The sequence below is a fragment of the Erinaceus europaeus genome, chromosome 12, assembly GCF_950295315.1.
Source record: "Erinaceus europaeus chromosome 12, mEriEur2.1, whole genome shotgun sequence".
NCBI classification, from domain to species: Eukaryota; Metazoa; Chordata; class Mammalia; order Eulipotyphla; family Erinaceidae; genus Erinaceus; species Erinaceus europaeus.
In genome coordinates, this window is record NC_080173.1 from 15,673,301 (window position 1) to 15,689,153 (window position 15,853).

Here is a 15,853-nt window from a genome sequence, read left to right on the forward strand (position 1 = left end):
CACTTAAAGTGAAATCACCAAAATGGCACGGCTCAGAGCTCCGATTGACTTTGCTGTTCTTCATCCCGTGCCTGAGCCCCTTTACACTCCAACCGCTCGCAAGCACCCACCCGAGGCTGCAGAACTTTCAGCTGTAGACTATGACTTCAGTTGGGTCTCTTGTATTTATTTGTTATTTTGGGAGGAGAGGTGATTTGGTCCCAGTTATTTCATGGCCACACCTCCCGGAAGTCCCCAATCTTTATTATTTTAATTTCTCTTAATGAACCTATATTATCTATCATTAAAAAAACACATTGAGCTAGAGACATATCTCAAGGGTGGGGTGCCTGTCTTGCCATGCATGTGGCCCAGGTTTGAGCCCTGGTACTGTGTGGGAAGTGCTATGATGGTTGGGGGAAGCTCTCCCACTCTGCCTGCCTGCCTGCCTGCCTGCCTGACTGGCTGAATGAATGAATAAAAAAATTGGCCTAGTCAAAACATATGCCACCTGTCGTGCTTCACAATGTGTACTTGTGTTTAGCAAAAGTTTATTATGGCAAATTCTTCTTTTTTTTTTTTTCCACCAGAGTTATCACTGGAGTTTTCTGTGCCAGCACTATGAATCCATCACTCCCGGTGGACTATTTTTTTTTTTCTTACCGGGTAGAGATTGAGAGGGTAAGGAGAAAGAGAGAGAAAAAGACAGAGAGAGAGAGAGAGAGAGAGAGAGAGAGAAAGGACACCTGTAGACATGCTTCACCACTTGTGAAGCATCCCCCCCTCCAGGTGGGAAGCACTGGCTTGAACCTGGGTCCTCACACATGGTAATGGGTGAGCACAACTAGGTACACCACTACCTGCCCCAGCAAATTATTAAGATCCACTCATGGGCAGGGGTAGATAGCATAATGGTTATGCAAAGAGACACTCATGCCTGAGGCTCTGAAGTCCTAGGTTTAATCCTCTGTACCACCATAAACCAGATCTGAGCAGTGCTCTGGTAAAAAAAAAAAAAAAAAATCCACTCACCATTTATACATGTTCTGGTATGCATTCTTTTTAAATATTTTATTTATTTATTTTGGACAGAAACAGAGAGAAATCTAGGGAGGGAGGGGCAGAGGGAGGAAGAGACCAGCAGCACTGCTTCACCAAGTTACACATTCTTTATAGGGAAGTGTTATCACATCCTATTAATTTTAGGAAATCAATATATTTTCTGTATTTAAATAGAAACAGAAGGACACCAGGTGGTGGAGCACTCAGTTAAACACACATATGTGCAAGGATTTGGGCTTGAGTCCACACTCCCTACCTGCAAGGAGGACACTTCATGAGTGGTGAAGCAGGTCTGCAGGTATCTCTCTCTCTCTCTCCCTCTCTATCTCCCCTTCCCTCTCAATTTTTCTCTGTCCTGCCAAATAAAAATAAAGTAGGAATAAAAAAGGAAAAAAAAAAAAGCTCAGGCAGAAGTTGAAAAACAAGATCAGAAAAGAAAACACAAGTAGAACCTGAAATGGAATTGGCATATGGCACCAAAGTAAAAGACTCTGGGGTGGGTGGGTGGGTGGGGAGAATACAGGTCCATGAATGATGACAGAGAACCTAGTGGGGGTTGTATTGTTATATGGGAAACTGGGGAATGTTATGCCTGTACAAACTATTGTATTTACTGTTGAATGTAAAACATTAATTCCCCAATAAAGAAATAAAAAATATATATATAATACAAAAAAAAAAAAGGAAAAACTTGCTGTCAGAGATTGTGGATTCATAGTGTCGGCACTGAGTCCCAGCAATAACCTTGGTGTCAATTAAAAAAAACGGGGAGGGGATGGTATCGCAGCGGGTTAAGTGCACATGGCACAAAGCACAAGGACCAGGTAAGGATCTCAGTTCGAGTCCCTGGCTCCCCACGTGCAGGGGTGCTTGCTTCACAAGCGCTGAAGCAGGTTTACAGGTATCTATCTTTCTCTCCCCCTTTCTGTCTTCCCATCCTCTCTTGATTTCTCTCTGTTCTATCCAACAACAACAGTAACAAGGTCAACAAAAGGGAAAAAATAGCTTCCAGGAGCAGTGGATTTGTAGTGCAGGCACCGAGCTCCAGCAATAACCCTGGAGGAAAAAAAAAAAAAAAAAAAAGCAAAAAGCAAAAGAAAAAGTTAACTTAGGGGCCAGGAGGTGGCACACCTGGTGAGCAGACTGTACCATGTGCAAACACCCAGGTTCAAGTCCATTTCCCACCTGCAGTGGGGAAGCTTCATGAGTGGTGATGCAGTGCTGCAGATGTTTCCTTGTATCTCTCTATCTTTTGTGTTGTAACGTGCACTCAACCAGGTGCACCACCACTCAGCCCCTCTCTCTGTCTACCTCCCTTCTCTTTCATTTCCCTCTATCCTACAAAGAAAAAAAAGAGAAGGAGGAAGAGGAGGGGGGAAAGAAGGAGGAAGAGTATCAGCAGCAGAAGAAGAGGGCAGAAGGTGGATAGCATAATGGTTATGCAAACAGACTTACTTGACTGAGGCTCTAAAGTCCCTGTTTCAGTCCCCCACACCACCATAAGCCAGAGCAGAACAGTGCTATGGTTATTAAAAAAAAAAAAAAAAAAAGGAAGAAGAAGAAAGTCACTGGGAGTGGTGGATATGTCATGCAGGCACCAAGCCCCACCACTAACCCTGCTGCCAAAAAGTTAATAAAAAGTTAACTTTGTTTTAAAAATTTATTTGCAAATAGACTGTTTCCATTTGGCACTATGGTTTGTCACTGCCTTTTTAGCTGATTATATAATGTCAGCTTAAACTAAGGCTGTTCACATAATTTATTTAATATTCATTTTAAGTAAAGTTCCCACTATGTGTAGAAATTGTATTTTTGGAGGTGCTTGATCTATCTCAAAAGAAAAAAAAAACTAGAGAGTAACTTATCATAAAATGCTCCTAGAAGCCTTGTGTTTCTTTTTTATTTTTTGTCACCTATGTTTCTTTTTTAAAGGCAAAAAGTTAGTAGTCCAGGAGATGGCACAGTGGATAAAGCATTTGTAAAAATAATATAGACTGAGGTCGGGCGGTGGCGCAGTGGGTTAAGCGCATGTGGCGCAAAGCGCAGGGACCGGCATAAGGATCCCGGTTCGAGCCCCCAGCTCCCCACCTGCAGGGGAGTCACTTCACAGGCGTTGAAGCAGGTCTGTAGGTGCCTATCTTTCTCTCCCCCTCTCTGTCTTCCCCTCCTCTCTCCGTTTCTCTCTGTCCAATCCAACAACGAACAACATCAACAATGGCAATAATAATAACCACAACGAGGCTACAACAAGGGCAACAAAAAAAGGGGGGGGAATGGCCTCCAGGAGTGGTGGATTCATGGTGCAGGCACCAAGCCCAGCAATAACCCTGGAGGGGAAAAATATATATATATATATATATATATATATATATATATATATATATATATATATATGCTACAATTCAGACCAGTCTGGTGGCTTGGCAGTATTGTGCATGCACCCAGCCCTGAAACCATTCTTAGGCACAATATAAATAACTGTATAGGTGAAGAAAGCACACCCCCCACCACCACCACCAAAGAACAATACCGATTACACAAGAAGGTCTGGGTTCCGGGCTGGGTGCTATAACTGCATAGTCTTATCCAGTCCTCCCACTAACTGCATCTGGTAGCTCTGGCTTTTCTCTATTACTGGAGAGAACAAGGCTCAGGCGAAGGCTTCACAGTGTCACTGCTGGGTATGCAGCAGAGTACGTGAGTGAGCAGGACAAGCACCTTCCAAAGGGCATTATCTCTGCCCTCAGCAAACACTGTGCCGCGACTTCTACAAATTCACCTTCTTATCAAATTCAGGTTTCAGTGAGTCTTCCGTGAAGATGTGAAACCAGATCTTCCTGTGGCTAAAGAGCACGGCGGATTTGAGCATAACCAGCGTCTCCTCCAGCCGGTCACCGCAGGCCACCACAGCCAGGTGGATCCAGAACTCGGGAGGCACCACGGCTTGGAAATTTCTGGGTCCTCCAGGTCTCCTAGGAAGAAGGAAAACAAGTTAAAGCTATTACTTAACTCACAAAATTAAAAAATAAATAAATAAATAAAACAACCCCGAGAGTGAGTGGTTGGAACATTTCAAAGCACGATCACACACAATCTGTTTTATTTTTATAAAGTGATAAGCATTTTGACAATTATTCTTGCTCAGAGAAAAATACCATTTATTCCCATATTTATGTTGGCAACCACAGGATGAGTCACTGTTTGGACGGCTATAGGTGTCTGAGACTTTTTCTGCCAGAGCTCAGTTGTCTAGTGCCTGCTGGCTGCTGACGAGCCCATGTTTGGAAATAGTCTTGCTAAACTTCGACAGCTGACACAAGGGCTGTGACGCTCCCACTTGCACAGGCCGTAGAAATTCGATTTGAATGCAACTTGAACAAGAGAAGGGTGGCTTGTGGCTTTCCCATGTGAAAGGAGCAATATGATCTTCCCATCATCTGGAAGGCTTTAGGTTACAGCGGAATGCGTGGCCACTGGAGCAAAGGGAAATCACACACGTGATATCTTGGGAGATTCTGCGAAGAAGCAGGTGCTAATCCCAATGGTCTCACGAAAGATTGTTGGGATTGTAGGGATGAAATTCAGCACCAGGTATAAAATTCATATTAATGAGCAGCAAGCAGGAAGGGGTGGGGCGGGCAGGTCAAGCTGAAAAATATCCAGGTATCAAAGACTGAGTGGACAGCTGAGAGGCAAAGAAGGTCCAAGAGTCCAGAATCATCATCAAGCTATTTCCTCATTAAAAAAAAAAAAAAAAAAAAAGATTTGTTCCAGACAAGGAGAGGGAGCCAAGCCTCAGACACCACTGAGGAATATTTGCAGGCAAGTTGGCCTGGAAAAGGTGCCCTGAGACAAATGAAACTGATTGACTTGCATGAAAGATTTGGAGACCAGGGGAACTTGGACGTTGAATGCTACCTTCCTTCCAAAAGCGTCAATTTCAATCAGAGCACTGCTCCCCTGTTCACTGCTCTGCTGAATAATAGCAGTCTCACTCCAGATTTTTTTCCAGCAGGAGGAAAGTTGAGGATGTGGACAGAGCACTCTGGATAGCTTTCCAATCTGATTACTTAAGAGCAAGCTTCGTGTTAGTCTGTCCTTCTGACTTAGCTAAGCTCAGAAGTGGAGAGTTACTCAGACGCTACTTATACCAGGGATCATAGGACACGACAGTGGAAAGTATCTCTCGAAGTGTCCACTTCCGCTGCTTCCTGGAGAAACCACCCTCTCCCCTCATCTGACTCAATATGACAGCTCCTCAGATACTTTGTTTCTCTGCCTCTGACCTCATCTATAACCTGCATCCTTGCTGGTGCCAGAGTGATGCTCCACTAACATGCGACACAATTTGAAACATGTTATTCCTTTGACCGAAAACATGTAAGGGATTCTGAATGCCCTAAGATCAAGTCCAAATTGTTCATCACAGCTCATATATACATATAAATTTTTGACTTTTTTTTTTTTTGCTGGGGCTCTGTGCCTACTTGATTCCACTGCTCCCAGTGAACTTTTTTTTCTTTTAGACAGAGGGGGACAGGAGAGACAACACAGCACTGCAGGCGCTCCCATGTAATATCCAGGGGCTCAAACTTGGGTCTTTGAGCATGGTAATGTGTGAGCTTTATTAAGGGAGCTATCTCCTGGCCAAATTCAGTCACTCATTCATTTCTTTTCTCTTTCCTTTCTTCTCTTCTGTCCTCTCCTCTTCTGTCCTCTCCTCTCCTCTCCTCCTCCTCCTTCTTCTTCTTCTCTCCTCTCTCTCTCTCTCTCTCTCTCTCTTTTGTTTCCAGAGCTCTGCTCAGCTCTAGCTTATGGTGGTGTGGGGAATTGAATTTGAGAACCTGGATCCTCAGGCATGAAAGTCTTTTTTTTTTTTTTTTTTTTTTGCATAACCATTATGCTATCTCCCCCACCTTCTTAACTTTTTTTTATGTCTTTTGCAACTGCATCAGTACTTCCAGTCTAGGTTGACATGCAGTCATAATGGGAGTCATAGTCACATGTTTTTCTTTCTGGTTTTTTTTTTTTCTTTTGCCTCCAGTACTTTGCTGGGTCTTCATACCTGCATGATTCCATTGCTCCTGGTGGACTTTCCCCTGCACTTTGTTCCAGATTGGGGGGGGGGGAAGGGGGAAGAAAGCATGTTCCAGAGAAAGGGACAGATAGGGCTGAGTGTTGGAGAGAAGAAAGATACAACACCACCCTACCGTTATGGTGATCCCATGTGGTGGCTGGAAGCTCCAAATCAGTTCCTTGTGTGCATCGTAAAATGTGTGTTGTACCAAGGAACAAACTTCTGGTCTCCACAGCCACGTGTATTGTACTCTCTGTCTCATTTCCCATCATGAGACTGAGTTGGGCTCTCTCTCTCCAGGTCTTGGCATACGCAGCCTCTCCCCCACCCCTTCCTTTGTAGAAATGTTCTCTACTCTTTTCCTTCATCTAGCACTTTTTAAAAAATAAATATTTATTCCCTTTTGTTGCCCTTGTTGTTTTATTGTTGTGTAATTATTGTTGTTATTGATGTCATTGTTGTTGGATAGGACAGAGAGAAATGGAGAGAGGAGGGGAAGACAGAGAGGGGGAGAGAAAGATAGACACCTGCAGACCTGCTTCACTGCCTGTGAAGTGACTCCCCTGCAGGTGGGAAGGGAGAGAGAGAGAGAGACCCCTGTAGCACTGCTTTACCACTTGCAAAGCCTTCTCCCTGCAGGTGGGACCAGGGGCTCAATTCTGGGTCCTTGTGCACTGTAACACGTGCTCTCAACCAGGTATGCCACCACCCAGCCCCCTTTTCTTTCCTTTTTTACAGCCACCAAGGTTGTTGCTGGGGCTCAGTGCCAGCATGATGAATCTACTGCTGCTGGTGGCCTTTTATCCCCTCTCTTTTTTATTTGATAAGACAGAAATTGAGAAGGAATTGAGAAATTGAGAGGGAAGGGGGAAACAGAGAGGGAGAGAGCCAAAGAGACACCTGCAGCACTGCCTTACCCTTTAAAAAAAATTTATCTTGGGCAGGGGTAGATAGCATAATGGTTATGCAAACAGACTCTTATGCCTGAGGCTCCAAAGTCCCAGGTTCAGTCCTCTGCACCACCGTAAGCCAGAGCTGAGCAGTGCTCTGATATTAAAAATAAATAAATAAAATAAATAAATATAAAAATTATCTTTATTTATTTATTGGATAGAGACAGTCAGAAATTAAGACGGAGGGGGGAAATAGAGAGGAAGAGAGACAGAGAGACACCTGCAGCACTGCTTCACTACTTGCAAAGCTCTCCCCCTGCAGGTAGGGACCGGGAGCTCAAACGTAGGTCCTTATGCATTATAACATGTGCACTCAGCCAGGTGCGCCAGCCCGGCCCCTTTGCTTTACCCTTCATGAGCTTCCTTCCTGCAGGTGGGGAGTGGGGGCTTGAACCTGGGTCCTTGTGCGCCACCACCCAGCCCTGACAAATACTTCTTTTAGTTAAAAACAAAAACAAAACAAAAACCCTTTGGTGTATTGTACTAAAGTAAAAGACTCTAGGGTGGGGGAGGGGGAGTACAGGTCCTGGAAAAGGATGACAGAGGACCTAGTGGGGGTTGTATTGTTATGTGGAAAACTGAGAAATGTTATGCATGTACAAACTATTGCATTTACTGTTGACTGTAAAACATTAATCCCCCGGGAGTCAGGCGGTAGTGTAGTGGGTTAAGTGAACATGGTGCGAAGTGCAAGGACCGCCGTAAGGATCCCGGTTCAAACCCCTAGTTCCCCACCTGCAGGGGAGTCGCTTCACAAGTGGCGAAGCAGGTCTGCAGGTGTCTATCTTTCTCTCCCCCCTCTCTGTCTTCCCCTCCTCTCTCCATTTCTCTCTGCCCTATCCAACAACAATGACAACGACATAATAGCTACAACAATAAAACAACAAGGGCAATAAAAGGGAATACATAAATAAATAAATATTAAAAAATCATTAATCCCCCAATAAAGGAAAAAAAACCTTAACAAACAAAAAACTTGAGTTTCACTCGAGCTCTTTGCAGGTCTTGGTGATTTGGGACTGCAGGAGACAGCAGGAAGGCACTAAATATCAGTGTATGTGTCTGGTGACAGGGACTAAGAAAGAACAAGAGAAGCTTTTCCTGGAGGCGATGCTAGTGACAGTGGTTGGAGTCTAAAGAGCCCCCTGCTGCCCCTACTCTCTGACCTCGCACATTGCGTTAAAAACCCCAGGCTTCAGGTCCTAAGTGTTTGTGCTGTGTGTTCACCATAGTCTGGGTTAAGGACTCTGGATACTCTGTGCTCTTCACCTGTCCTGATGAATGACACATGCACCACCTCGCCATCGGCAGCCCAATCTCTGCCAGGATCAAGAGAAGTCTGTTTGGGAAGCAAGTGGTGGCGTAGCTACTGAGGTGCACACACTACAGTGCGCAAAGACCTGGGTTTAAGCCCCTGGTCCTCACCTGCAGAAGGAAAGTTTCATGAGTGGTGAAACAGGGCTGCAGGTGTCTGTCTGTCTCTCTGTCTCCACCTCCCCTCTCAATCTCTGTCTTTATCCAATAATAAATATTTTAAAAAAACATTTTAAAAGGGGAAATCTGTTCTATGACCCTGGAATCCTTTTTTTCTTCTCCTTCTCCTTCTCCTTCTTCTTTTTTGCCTCCAGGGTTATTGCTGGGACTCAGTGCCTGCAACATGAATCCACTGCTCCTGGAGGCCATTCCCCCCCCCCCCCTTTTTGTTGCCCTTGTTGTTGTAACCTTGTTGTGGTCATTGTTGTTGTTGATGTAATTCGCCATTGGATAGGACAGAGAGAAATGGAGAGAGGAGGGGAAGACAGAGAGGGGGAGAGAAAGATAGACACCTGCAGACCTGTTTCGCTGCTTGTGAAGCGATTCCCCTGTAGGCAGGGAGCTGGGGGCTCGAACCAGGACCCTTACTCTGGTCCTAGCGCTTTGCACCACGTGCGCTTAACTAGCTGCGCTACTGCCCGACCTCTCCCTTTTTCTTCTTTTAAACAAATGCATACTTTTATTTATTTACTGTTCAATACATTTAAATCCTGGAGCTGGAGACAAAGCTCATCTGATTGTGTGTGCCTTGTCACATGTGTGGCCCAGGCTTGGAACCTTAGCACCACATGGGAAGTGCTATGGCCTCCTCTGGTGCTGTGCTGACCCCCGCCCCCGTCTCTTTCTCTGAATGATAAGTGACCCATAGCAGAGAAATTGCACATGTGCAAGGTTTGGGTTCTACTAAAAAAAAAAGTTTAAAACCTTTCAGGGTACCACATTGTACAGATTCTGTGTCCAGTGGCTTTAAGTGGAAGGTTGCTTTGCATCTGGGCTTCAATCATGCCACGTCTCTATGGGTATGAGCTAATACTTTTCTTTCCCCAGGTTACTCTGGTTTTGGTAGGCTTGCCATCAGGATTCACTGTAGCTCTTTGCTTTGTCCGCATAAGCACATCACTTGCAGTAGCAGAATCCAGTTTCATCTAGAGCATGTATGGCTCCAGTGCTAGGAAGAGCTGTACTTCATTAAACGGACTGGGGTGGAATTTGCTGTCTAGGATTTCTTTTCAATGAAGTACTTGGGAATAAATACAGTCCTGTGCAAATATGCCACCAGTGAGCTGCCTCACTAACCTAGTGCTTAGTGTGTGTGTGTGTGTATGTATGTATGTATGTATGTATGTATGTATGTATGTATGTATGTATTAGAGAAACAGAAGGAAAGGTCACAGCACGTCCTCACTATCCATGGAACTTTCGTGGTTCTGTCTGTAATGTTCCTATGTGGTATCAAGGATCAAACCCAGGTCCTGTCCCCTGGAAAGGCATGGGCTTTACCCACTAAGCTACTGCCCTGGATCTTTTAAGGTTTCTTACTAGGACTGCAGCTGGTGTGCAACGTCTCGGCCACCATACCTCGAGGATGATAACAGCTTAACAGAAAGCACAGTCATAGGACACATCTCTGGTGGCATCAACTAAGCATCTGGATGCAAGTGAGCCAGACCCTAACTTTGGACTGCTCAGTTGCAATGCCAATAAACACTATTTTGAGTTCCAGTTGTGGTGGGGATTGTGTGGAATTGTACCCCCTTACCCTATGGTCTTTTCAATATTTCCATTTTATAAATAAATTTAAAAAATAGTTTTGACAAAAAAAACCACACACACACACACACACACTATTTTGTTTAAGCTTGTTTGCAACAAACTTAAGAACTTAGCAATCAAGGAGAGTCTTAGAACTTATCTTAAAAATGTGTCTCTGGGGCATCGGGCAGTAGTGCAGCAGGTTAAGCGCACATGGTGGAAAGCACAAGCACCGGAGTAAGGATCCCGGTTCGAGCCCCCGGCTCCCCACCTGCAGGGGAGTCGCTTCACAAGCGGTGAAGCAGGTCTGCAGGTGTCTGTCTTTCTCTCCCCCTCTCTGTCTTTCCTTCCTCTCTCCATTTCTCTCTGTCCTATCCAACAACGATGACATCAGTAACTACAACAATAAAACAACAAATGCAACAAAAGAGAGTAAATAAATATGTTTTAAAAATGTGTTTCTTTGGGTTAAGGATACAGACCACCTAGTTGAGCACGTTTCTTGCCATTCTCAAGGACGAGGTCCAAGGATTAGGGTTCGAGCCCCTAGCTACAACATGGGAGCACTATGCATAAGGGTCAGCTGCATGAGTGGTGGATGGTACTTCTGTGTTTCTCCGTCCTTCTCTCACACCCACTCTGTTTTCTACGTTCTATCTGGGGGAAAGGAAAGAGGGAAAAGGGAGTCGGGTGGTAGCGCAGTGGGTTAAGCACAGGTAGCGCAAAGCGCAAGGACCGGTGTTAAGAATCCTGGTTCGAGCCTCCGGCTCCCCACCTGCAGGGGAGTCACTTTACAAGTGGTGAAGCAGGTCTGCAGGTGTCTGTCTTTCTCTCCCCCTCTCGTCTTCCCCATCTCTCTCCATTTCTCTCTGTCCTATCCAATAACAACAATAATAAGTACAATAACAAGGGCAACAAAAGGGAAAATAAATATATATAAAAAAGGGGGGAGTCTTCTGGATATGGTGAAATTATGCTGACACAAAGACCCAGTGAAGCCCCGGGGCAGGAAACAAACAAAAAATATATAGACACAGAAATAATTCTTTGATGCATGCCTCCTCTGCCTCTCACTCCTATTGTCACCTTGAGTTATTCTTTGAAATGCTTACTAAGTCCACTAATCCCTTGTTTATCACAACAGTCCTGAGCCAAATTCTTCCAATTCTGTATTTGGAAGAGATAACCAATACCACCCAGTGAAGGGGATTCCCTGCCTTACTGTGTGTCACAGTCCTCAGCAGAGTTTGCTGGTGTGGAAACTCCCAGACCAGAGGTTTTCAGTTCAGAGAGTTCCCTGGAGTTTGCACAGTAACACCACCAGCAAGTGTCCAAGTCCAGCCAGGAACTAACAACCTGGACTGACTTCCCACCTCTTCTCTTTCTCCCAGACTCTTTTCCTGTACCTTTGCAAGTGCCACTCTAAGGATAATTTTGAGTATTTTCTGTGCCCCTGGCCATAATGACAGCCTGACTTTTTTGCCAAGATGCCACCTCTCTAGCAGATGCCCAAGTGAAGACTTCTTCCTCCCCTACCCTGCCAGCCATGGGACTGGTGTTCTCCCCACTCCTCACTGCCACACCCAGCGTGGAATTCATCTCTAGAAGGAAGCATGGGGGCGCAACTAGTCCACCGGCTCCCTGTCTGCATCGATGCCGTTTCTCATCTTCCAGTTGCTACCCGGTCTGCAGTCACTGGGGACTTCAGCTCCTTCACACAGTATTCCTTCCTCCACACACCAGTGCTTGTCATCATCCCAGGTACTTCGACTGTTATGCAGAAGATGCTTCCAGTGTCCCAATCCTTTGGTGCTGTAATTGCCATACACACCGCCTTCTACTTTCTACATGAGACACCAGCTCCGTGTTCATGTCCTGGACCTCTGTGTTGTCTGTCTGTCTTCTGCCTGGAACGTTCTTCCCTGGCTCAGGGGCTGTTTACCTCCTTCTCTGGACATCAGAGCGGCCTTTCCTGACCATCCTGTCAAAGCAGCTCCCTCTTGTTTATTATCTGTCATGGTCTATTTTCTTCTAGGAACTTACCTCAAATGGCAATATATACAAGCCCCCTCTCCCCCCACCCGTCCCCACCTGCAGGGGGAAAGCTTCATGAGTGGGGAAGCAGTGTTGCAGATGTCTCTCTTGTCTCTCCCTATCTCCCCTCCTCTCTTGATTTCTGTCTCTACTAAATTTAAAAAAATAAAGTTGTTAAAAAAGAATAAACTTTAAAAAGGTAATATATTTTCTCTGTGTGCCTCTTTCTCCTCTCTGACCACAGCGCCACTCAACTCTGCCAGAAACTGAACCTACATATTCTTTCACTGGAATCTGTATCAAGTGTACGACATATAAACAATCAATATAAAGTAAGACTCTCTAGGGCAGGGGTAGATAGAATAAGGGTTAAGCAAAGAGACTCTCATGCCTGAGGCTCCAAAGTCCCGGGTTCAATCCCCTGCACCACCTTAAGCCAAAGCCGAGCAGTGCTCTGGTAAAACAAACAAACAAAATAATAACTTGGGAGGTGGCACAGCAGATAGTGTGCCAGACCTGTGTGCTTGAGATCCTTAGTTTAATCCGCAACACTGAATATGCCAGAGCAGTGCTATCATTCTCTTTCTCTTTAATAAGTAAAATAAAGTAACTATTTTTAAAAAATATTTATTTATTCCCTTTTTGTTGCCCTTGTTTCTTATTTTTTTTTTATTGTTGTAGTTATTGATGTCGTCGTTGTTGGATAGGACAGAGAGAAATGGAGAGAGGAGGGGAAGACAGAGAGGGGGAAAGAAAGACAGACACCTGCAGACCTGCTTCACTACCTGTGAAGCGACTCCCCTGCAGGTAGGGAGCCGGGGGCTCAAACTGGGATCCTTACACTGGTCCTTGGGATTTGTGCCACCTGCACTTAACCCAATGCGCTACCACCCGACTCCCAATAAAGTAACTCTTTAAAAATAATGCAGGGCTGGGAGTCGGGTGGTACCACAGCAACTTAAGTACACATGGCGCAAGGCGCAAGGACCAGCAAAAAGATCCCAGTTCAAACCCCTGGCTCCCCACCTGCAGGGGAGTCGCTTCACAGGCAGTGAAGCAGGTCTGCAGGTGTCTTTCTCTCCCCTTCTCTGTCTTCCCCTCCTCTCTCTATTTCTCTCTGTCCTAGCCAACAAAAAATGACATCAACAATAACAATAATAAAAACAACAAGGGCAACAAAAGGGGGAAAATAGCCTCCAGGAGCAGTGGATTCATGGTGCAGGCACTGAGCCCCAGCAATAACCCTGGAGGCAAAAAAAATAAAATATACTTAGAACAGGAAGAGATCAGAACATGCAGACAATTTTGGTGGGGTTGTGAAAGGGTGCAGCCACTTTGGAAACAGCTGGACAGTTACTAAAAATGTCAATTACAGAGAAACCATATGACCCAACATTTCACTCTTAGTGATGAATTCAAAAGAATGGAAAGCACATGCTCACTCAAAATTTGCACACAAAAGCTTGCAGCAGCGTAGCTGAATATAACCTGACAATTTTTTTCTTTTAATATTCTTTTTTTTTTTTTTTTCCCTCCAGGGTTATTGCTGGGGCTCGGTGCCTGCACCATGAATCCACTGCTCCTGGAGGCCATTTTTTTTTCTCCTTTTTCCCCTTTTGTTGCCCTTGTTGTTGTAGCCTTGTTGTGGTTATTATTTGTTGTTGTTGCTGTCATTCGTTGTTGGATAGGACAGAGAGAAATGGAGAGAGGAGGAGAAGACAGAGAGGGGGAGAGAAAGATAGACACCTGCAGACCTGCTTCACTGCTTGCAGGTGGGGAGCCGGGAGTTCGAACCGGGATCCTTACTCCGGTCCTTGTGCTTTGCGCCATGTGCACTTCACCAGCTGCGCTACTCCCCAACCCCCTTTAATATTCTTTTAAAAAATATTTTATTTATTTTATTTTTGAGAAAGATGCCAAGAAAGAGAGAGAGAGAGAGACAGAGAGAGACACCAGAGCACTGCTTAGCTCTGGTTTATGGTGATGCGGGTGGATTGAACCTGGGACTTTCAAGCCTCAGGCATGAGAGAGAGTCTGTTTGCATAACCATTATGCTATCTACCCCTACCCTAGCCTAACATTCTTTTTAAATATTTTAAATATACATTTTTCTGCATTACCTTAATTAATTTATTGGATAGAAACAGCCAGAAACCAAGAGGGAAGGTGATAGAGAGGGAGAGAAACAGAGCAGCCCTGCTTCACCGCTCGCTAAGCTTTCCCCCTGAAGGTGGGGGCCAGGGGCTTGAACCTGAGTTCTTGCACATTGTAACACATGTGCTCAATCAGGTGCACCATCACTTGGCCGCTCTTCTAAAATATTTTATTTATTGAGGGTCAGGCAGTAGCGCCGCAGGTTAAGTGCAGGTGGTGCAAAGTGCAAGGACTTGTGTAAGGATCCCAGTTCAAGCCCCCAGCTCCTCACCTGCAGGGGAGTCTTCACAGGCGGTGAAGCAGGTCTGCAGGTGTCTATCTTTCTCTCCCCCTCTCTGTCTCACATCCTCTTTCGATTTCTCTCTCTGCTATCTAACAACTGTGGGACTATGTGAAAGCTTGGTAGAGCTTAGGGGAGCTCTCCCATCCTTGGATGGAGGTCTGGAAAGACACCCCACTTGTTAGCCTCTCTCCTTATAGAGATAAGCCAAGAGGGTAAAGTCTCCCAGACTCAGTTTCTCCTTGTTAGTCTCTCAAGCTCAGAGAAAGCCTACAAGCCTCTCATACTTAGTTTCCCCTGCTAGCAGGCCAAATGGCTGCCTGCTTTAGGGTTCACTCAAAGTTTACACATCCACTTCTCCTTTTGATCATAAAGGAGAACACACTCTATCATACACCTCCCAAACACCAGGCAGTGAAACACCCAACTTTTATTTCCTTATGCCCTTTGATATATGTGATTTACATCAAGTTTTGTTTTTCTTCTTCTCTACCTCACCTTACTGGCTTAACCCCTATGCTTCTCTTAAATGCCTTTGGATAATTAACTTGCCTGCATCCTGGAGACTAATCGTTTTGACCTTTATGTATCACATCAATTCTTGTCATACCAGCCCCCTACCATAGTGGCAAGCTGACCTTTAAGAAACCTGTAGTTTCTGACATATGTGAAAAATGTTTTTTGTTTAACTTTCTATAAAGACCTGTACTCTTCTCCCAATAAACCAATGTTCGTACCAGAATATTCCCCGATGCCTCTTTCTGAGCCGTGCGACTCCTAGAGCCAACAAGGGAGGGTTGGAGGCTTACCCCCTGGTTGGATCCACTCCACGTGGGTGCCAGAAAACAACAACAGCAATGGCAACAATAATAATGACAAGGGTAACAACAAGGACAACAAAATGGGGAAAATGGCCTCCAGGAGCAGTGGATTCATAGTGCAGGCACCGAGCCCCCAGCAATAACCCTGGAGGCAAACACATATATAGTTTGTTTATCTTAATGAGACAGATATATATAGAGAGAGACTGAGACCAGAGCAGTACTCAGTTCTGGCTTATAGTAATGCTGGCCTCAGAACCTTAGGCATAAAAAATCTTTTTTTCTTTTTTCCTCCAGTCATAGGGGCTTGGTGCCAGCACTAGGAATCTACCACCCCTGGAAGCCATTTTTTATTTTTATTTTTTCATTTTATTTGACAGGACAGAGAAATTGAGAGGGGACAGGATATATATATATATATATATAT

The 15,853-nt window shown here is 45.0% G+C and overlaps 1 protein-coding gene across 2 annotated transcripts in view; it reads right to left on the reverse strand.

Annotated features, from left to right (window-relative positions):
• GXYLT2 (glucoside xylosyltransferase 2) overlaps window positions 1–15,853 on the reverse strand; it is a 104,575-nt gene that overhangs the window by 71,487 nt on the left and 17,235 nt on the right. For both annotated transcript variants that reach the window (XM_060202860.1, XM_060202861.1), the window contains exon 2: window positions 3,821–4,013. In XM_060202860.1, coding sequence (XP_060058843.1) covers window positions 3,821–4,013 — 193 coding nt within the window. The remainder of the gene's footprint in view (window positions 1–3,820; window positions 4,014–15,853) is intronic.